This window comes from Gekko japonicus, unplaced genomic scaffold (assembly GCF_001447785.1).
Source record: "Gekko japonicus isolate JY-2015 unplaced genomic scaffold, Gekko_japonicus_V1.1 scaffold163, whole genome shotgun sequence".
NCBI classification, from domain to species: Eukaryota; Metazoa; Chordata; class Lepidosauria; order Squamata; family Gekkonidae; genus Gekko; species Gekko japonicus.
The window spans coordinates 689,842-697,193 of record NW_015161950.1 but is presented as its reverse complement, the minus strand read 5'-3'; the positions used below and the strand labels follow the sequence as shown (position 1 = coordinate 697,193).

Sequence of the window (7,352 nt, the reverse complement as noted above, 5' to 3'; positions counted from 1 at the left end):
AAACTCCGGTTGTGTTTTTTTTAAGATTGGACGTGCAAACGGAATGCAGAGAATTCAGCGCTAAAGGCCGACGCTGCTACAGCTGTCCTGTAACGCGCTCGCTACATTCGAACATCACCTCCCTAGAAGAAGGTTTTTCTTTTCCGTTGTGCGTGTGTGTACCGGTCCTGAACACGACAGCTTATTCAGGCTGCAGTACCGGCGCAGCCGAGGCAAAGGTGGGTGGGCACAACTTCGCTTTGATCAACACGCAGGTGCGGATTCCGCTCAGCGGAAGTTATGGCGCTTGGTTCCTGTCCTCTCCTTTTGGGGAGGAAGGAACTGCATCCGGGTTGCGGCTTCGCCTATTGTCTGGGTTACAGGGCTTGCTTGGAGACGCTGAAGGCGCTCTTTTCAGCCTTAGCTGAGATTGCTGACTGAAGGGGAGCGAAGCGCCCTGCCGGGCTCAGGCTGCCATCGATGTGCCCGGGAGCGGCCGCTTGGCGCCAGCGAGTAAGTCCAGCAGCGCCTCCCCCCCCTTTTCCGAAGCATTCGCGAATGTCCCGCCGAATGTTCCTTCTGACTGGCTCCTTCACACGGCCAGCAGCGGGAAACTGCCCGGGCCCACTGCTATCCTTCTCGGCCTCCCTCATCCAGCTTCCTCCGTGTGTGTTGCTTTCGCTTCTCATTCTCTCACCCGGCCCCTTTATGCTTTTGTCAACGAAGGTTTTGTGCCGCGGATGGGGGATCTTTTTAAAGCATCATTGCCTCCCCCCGCCTCGGTATTTGAGCTACACAAGGGAGCACAGCTCTCCTTTCCCTCGGGTTAACCCGTATATGAATGTGGGAATTAAACCAGGTTTTGCGTGTGAATGGTTCTGACTGAAGTCCCCCCCCCCCTTTTCGCCTCCCGATTCCGTCCCCGTTGGGTCAGAGAGGACAAAAATAAATAAATCTATCTCTCTTTTTCCCCCGCAGTGGATCGGAGCTCGAAGAAGAGGCAGGTGAAGCCTTTGGCAGCTTCTCTGCTAGAAGCTTTAGATTATGACAGTTCAGATGACAGTGACTTTAAGGTTGGAGATGCTTCAGGTAAATGCTTCCTCTTCTCCTGCATCGAAATACTCCCCTCCCCCCCGTGGTTTTTTATTACTTAAATGTTATTGTTTTTTAAAATTAAGGTTGGTTTTTTCCCCAGTATATTAAAGTGACAAGAGCCCAAGGGTCTAAATGGAACAAATATTTTAGAAATGAAATTTCAAAGTCAGTCCAGTTTAGACACTGAGGAGAGGCAGGGGGAATAATTAGATTGATAGGATCTTGCAGAACTTGAGGGGTGGCAAGTTGTTAGATATGTAGTCAACTAAAAATATCTCGTGATAAGCCTCCAAATTCTGGGTATCTTTACTACATTCTTTAATATACTCTTCTCCCAACATCCAACACGAAGTTCCTATGCCTCTCTTCCCAGCCGCCTTACTAATTATAATCTTTTTGACCCATTTTTATGCCCCCCCCCTGCCATTCTCTGAAAGCTGTTGGTCTCTAAGGTCATTCATTCATTGTTATCTTAGTCAGGTCTCTAACACCAAGATTAGTCTTGCTCATTTTCCCGCTCTGTCCCAGCTCACCAGCTCTAGGATTCCCATCATTTCCAATTAATTTTCTGGTCCTGTGTCACTCCTTCAACCCCAGTCTTCTTTCCCATCTACTAATGTTTTATTAAAGCATCAAAGTGGTCATGTCAATGGTACAAAGGCAGCTAAAGGGTAAGGCAGTCCCCAGTGATACACCTGTGAGAGTAGTAGTTCTGCATGGGGTCATTTCATGGGGCCCATAGCTCTTCAGCTGTGCAACCATAAAATCTAGTTCAGTTGTTCTGAGCATATGGAGTTCTTGCATGTAGGAAGTACCTTTCATGTAAGAAGTACTTTATGTATCTGGATAACGTTCTGTCTTGCAGTAGGTTATATGATTAACTTTACGTTCTTGTGCTGGCACTGTCTTAAAATTTTGCACTACATAAGGGCAACTTTAGATGTGTCAAGTGACAGTCTGCTCTTTTTTTTTTTTGTACAAGTGGTGTACTCCATTAGGCATCTGTATTGTCACCACAAACATGTGCTATTAGTCAAATCCAGCAGCAAACTTGAAAGTAAAACACTGTTGGAATACAGCATTTTTGAAAATGAAGATATATTGCATTTCACATGTCTTTTTATGTGTGGTGTGAAGCAGTATACATTTTTGTTTTAGAAAAATACCTGTTGACATGCTAAATGTATGCCAAAAGCTATCCTAAGGTAAGCATCTCTGTAAATGTTCAATCTGAACATGCAGTTTGACATACAATTGTGTATATGGATTACATACTTGAGTTAACTTTAGTGAGACTAATTTTTTTGCGGTTTTTAATATGATGAGCGTGAACTGGTTTAGCACTTTATAGGCCTAAGTTGTGGTAAATGCTATCAGTAGCTTTTGCTTATAGAATTAGACCACATAATGTATCATCTTTAATATGAATCTTTTTACTGGTAGGAAAAATGTAAATATAATACAAAGTATATAAATATTTTCTAACATAAAAGCAGTGTTAAACATGAGTAAGTACTTTGTATCTGTGTACATGAGTCCTGATTAGCATAAAGAAATTACCATCTTCATTGATTGTTTTTTGCTGAAAACCATTCTGTCAATATGTGTAACCAACAATGAAACTTTCTCAGGAAAAATACCTTTCAAGTGCATCGAGCAAATTAGATTCAAATTGTTGTTTGAAGTCAATGACTTGTAATTTTCACTTAAAACAAGTCAGTTTTGAGTAGATCTTGAAAAGATGTACCTAGTGGAAGTTTTTTGGAAGTAATGTTCCAATAAGCTTAAGAAGAACATACTGTCAAGTCACGACTGACTCCAGCAACCCCTTGTTCTATTGGAGGAGTAGGTGACTTGGCAAAGTCATTGCTTATGCCTGGTCAGGGCTGTAGCTAACTGGGGGGACCCTATGGGGTTATAGCCCCGCCAAATTTGCCCTGTCCCCCCACCCCCTCCTCTCCTGGTCCCCCCTCTCCCCTCCTCATCCCTCCCAGGAGCCTGGGCTTGTCGAGGCTCGCCTTGCCCACCCACCAGAGAGAGAAGGCAGGAAGGGCAGCAGGCTTTGCCTCACCCACCTGCTGGAGGGAGAAGGTCCTGCGGAGAAGGTGGGCAGGCTTGGGCAGGGCTCTCCTTCTCCTCTCGTGGTTCCATTGAGCCTGAGAAGGTCCTGCAGTGCAGAAAAGGCAGGCGGGCAGGCAGAATGGCCCACCCTGGTGCCTCACTGTGTCTGTGCCAGGGCAGCAAGGGAGAAGCTCACTGTCAGGTGACCTGGTGTCATGGGGGCCATTCTGCCTCCCTGCCTCCTCTGTGCCAGAGGCCGAGGGGGAAGAGAGCTCATATGCTGCCCTGCCTACCTCCTCCATGCTGGGACAGTGAGGGAGAAGGAGAAGCCTCTTCTGGTGGGCGGGCGAGGAGAGGGTTAGTTCTGGGTGACATCAGAAGTGATGGTTGGGGGCATGAGGGCGCGTGCCCACCACTAAAAAGTGTCTAGCTATGGGGCTGTGCCTGGTCCTTTAGATGTCTGTGGTCCTATATACAACTGCCTAAAGGTGTCCACTGCTGGAAGCTTAGATTGTTGATCGTATTTAGATATCTGGTTTTATATAGTTTTAAAGTATCTAAGAACAGGGCCTTGGGTATATAGTAGTCAGGTGTGCTTTTTGGGGTTGCTGGAGAGAAAAAAAATCTGTAATAGAGCTGGGCATTTGATCAAGCAAGAAAAAAAAAGATTTGGTCAGTTGGCTTTCAAATATTGGTAAATTGACTGTCACTGGGCCTGTCACAATCTATCTTGTAGTATTTTTGAGAAATGATACAAAATATATTGAAACACTTCCAAGTTTCCAGTACACTTGATCAGAATGCATTTTCACAAAATTAGAGAAATTATATTAGAGGAAAGGTTCTTGGTATAAGCTTGTTATTTAAGTGCTAGTCTCATATCTCTTTGTACAATTTTTGATATTGCAAATCATTTTTTAAACTTCTAAAATGGGGTGTTGAACTCATTTGTTATGAGGGCCGTATTTGATGTAAATGAGACGTTGCTGGGCCGGGCCATGTGTGTCATAAAATGTAATGCCAGGTAGCAGAGATATAAACATTATAAAGGACACAGACAGACACAATTAAATATTTTTTTAGTCTTTAAATAAAATATGCTTAAAACACTAGCACTCTTGCAATATTTTGTCTATTTAACAGTCTGATAGCTGACACCTTATGCTCTGAATCATTGCATCAAAATGTCTGTGCTATAGCAATCTTGAGTATGCTGTCCAGGTGTGTATCTGTAAGCTGCAAACCTACTTTTGATTTATTGACATTCATTACAGAAATCTCATGCTCAGTATTCTGAGCCTAGGACCCAGGGGAAAACATGAAATGGCTAAGCATTGTGAGCTTTTGTGCCTAAATTGTTTCATGTGCTTGTCAAGAACATGAGAAGATATCCTGATACAGACTGAGGGCAATGTGTTTGTCTACAAACTATAATCTTCCCCAGAGAAATAACTACAGCTTCCTACAAAGGAAATGTGCTGGGTGAACTTGGTCTGGACACACAATCTCAGCCTAATCCACCTCACTGGCTTGTTGTTATTCCTCCTCTAAATGTTCTAACTGGAAAAATCCCTTTGTAACCTAGGCTTTCTTTCTGCAATAGTAATTGAGAAGGTATCCTTGAACTCTTGAAGGAGAGCATAATTCTTTGAATCTGCCTCCTCTACAATAGTTCACATTTCTTTCTTACTGAAAAAGACTGGATCATGAGTACATGAGAGGGAATCCTGGCATAAGGAGCCCAACAAAACACACACACAGCACAAGGACCCCAACAGAATACACACACACTGTAACAAGGCACACAAAAGCTCATACCTTGAACAAAACTTTGTTGGTCTTAAAGGTGCCTGGTATTTCTCCTGTGCGATTGAGGCAGCCCAGCAAAGCAAGCTCTCCTTCCCTCCCTCCCTCCCTTCCTCCCTCCCTTCAGGTAGGAGCCTCAGCCAGTGGAAGGAAAGAAAGGCTTCCCTTCTGTATAGGATTGAGGCAGCCTGGCCAGGAAGTGAGCTGTGGCTGGTTACTTCCCTTGCCCTGGGAGGAGGAGGAGGAGCCTCAGTCAGTGCTTCACCAGACTCACTCAGTCATACAGGAGAGGCTTGCCTATCTATCTCTCCTGTGCAATTGAGAGAGTCTGGTAAAGCAAGCTGTGACATGGCAGCAGCAGAACTGGAAAAGGAAACAGGAAACAGCCAGTTCCACTGCGGGCCTGATAGAAGCCCTCCGAGGGCTTGATCTGGCCGGCGAGCTGCATGTTTGACACTCCTGTTCTAAAATAATAGTATTGCTTTTTGTTATTATTATATGAAAATGACTTATTTGATTCATTTTAATGGATATTCAAGTTTGCATAAAAATTATTGCAACAAAATATTGAAGTTCACTTTGCAATTTAATTCTCCAAAATTTGAGTGCAAAATACTGAAGCTCCTAATCTTGTCACTCATAATTTGTGCATAATTTTGTATCCAGTTTGACAACATGCCTTGATTTTTATATTTCTGAAATCTTTAAGTGAGACTGGTTGCAATAAATAGAAGTATTTGGGATTTGTGTCCATAGGGTTAGTTGAGGTTGCCCCTCCAATTAAATTCTCAGGCTGATTCAGTCTCATATCTCTTTTTTTTTAAAAAAAAAAAACTCCCCAAGTAATTTACATATGACTGCTCCTTTGCCTATTAGGCGACACACCCCTAATGTAGCCAATCCTCCCAGAGCTTACAGAGCTCTTCTTACAGGGGCTACTGTAAGCTCTTAGAGGTTTGGCTACATTAGGGGTGTGTTGCCTAATATGTTAAGGAGTTCCTGCAAGAAAAAGAGCCCTGACTGCAGGAAACTTTACACACACAGCCCTCTTAAATACTGGAAAACATCAGTCTTGTTTGTTCATGCTATCACTTCATGTGACATATGTGAAAATGGCTCTAGTTTTCTAGATTTTACCATATGTACAAATTCCGGTAGGAGAAACACCATCAGAAAGTGCCAAAATATAAACTGTATTTAACAAATATAAAGTTGGTGGTGTCACAACAAGACAATTAAGTGCATACTATAACTCTAATAAGGCATACGATACAATGTTTCCTCCTTAGAAGATAAGACGTAAAGTCCATGTAATCAGTTGAACTTGATAGGAGTCCACATAGTCATAACATTTTCCAAACAGCCTTTGTAAAGACACCCGTTCTAAATACTTAAAAGATGTGTTTCCTTCAACTTTTTCAGTTTGCCAGCTGTGTAGGTGGAACCTGATTTCAACAATTTCAACAGACCACAAGGTTCATAGTGTAAAGAGCGAATCATAGGTTTTTGGATTTACAAATTTTTACCATGGCTTCTCTGATTTGTCCTTGAACATGCAAACAAATTAAAGGTTAAATAGAGTGAAGGGTTTAAAAAATCCCAGAATGGCATAAACAGGCTATTTCTTAAACCTGGGAGCTAGTAGGTGACTTTTTATTGCCTCCTCTGCAAGCCGTGTGGTCATTAAGACAGTCTCTTTTTACATGTGCTATAAATACATATGCTCTCTAGCAAACCCAGCTCACTGCTTCCAGGAACACAGCTGATGGAAGAGTGAGGGTGTTCATTGTAGAAAACCCTTATGTGAAACAATATATAAAGGAGAGGCAGGTTAGGGTATGACGAATGACTGGATGTTGTATTTTGTGTTTATAAAATGGACAAATATAACATTTGAGCACTTAAATGCATATGATATCAAAATACTTTATGCCCACTAATGCCTGTGTCTAGAATTGTATGTGTAAATTATATAAATTATTTGTAAACTATATATAAATATATAATTTAAAGATTAAAGATATAGATAATTTAATATTATAAAATATGGTTTAATTACTTTTCTTACAGTAATATTATGGAAACTAGTGAATTAGTAATAGTTAAGGTAATAGGTAACTTGTATGAAAGTTGAATATTCTACTTATATTAAAAATACAGTACTAACTTTCAAGAAGTATTAGTGCCACCTGACACATGAGGGTTTCCCCCCAGCTGCTGTGCTTAATATCTTTTTAAAAGTTTGATTTGCTGCCTCTAGGTATTTTGAAGGATAACTTTATTTAAATCTGGTTGTTAATTGTAAGTCCCACCTTTCACTGTGGAAAGTGCTTCATTTAATTTTCAGTAAACCTATGGACAAAGATAGTTTAATTTTATGGTTTCCTGATCTTCAGGCAGGGTAGACATTT

The 7,352-nt window shown here is 41.8% G+C and overlaps 1 protein-coding gene across 5 annotated transcripts in view; it reads left to right on the top strand.

Moving 5' to 3' along the window:
• The first annotated feature begins 342 nt into the window (after positions 1 to 342).
• PHF14 (PHD finger protein 14) overlaps positions 343 to 7,352 on the top strand; it is a 177,269-nt gene continuing 170,259 nt past the window's right edge. For all 5 annotated transcript variants that reach the window (XM_015429428.1, XM_015429429.1, XM_015429426.1 and 2 more), the window contains exons 1-2: positions 343 to 492; positions 958 to 1,068. In XM_015429428.1, coding sequence (XP_015284914.1) covers position 492; positions 958 to 1,068 — 112 coding nt within the window. In that variant the 5' untranslated portion in view covers positions 343 to 491. The remainder of the gene's footprint in view (positions 493 to 957; positions 1,069 to 7,352) is intronic.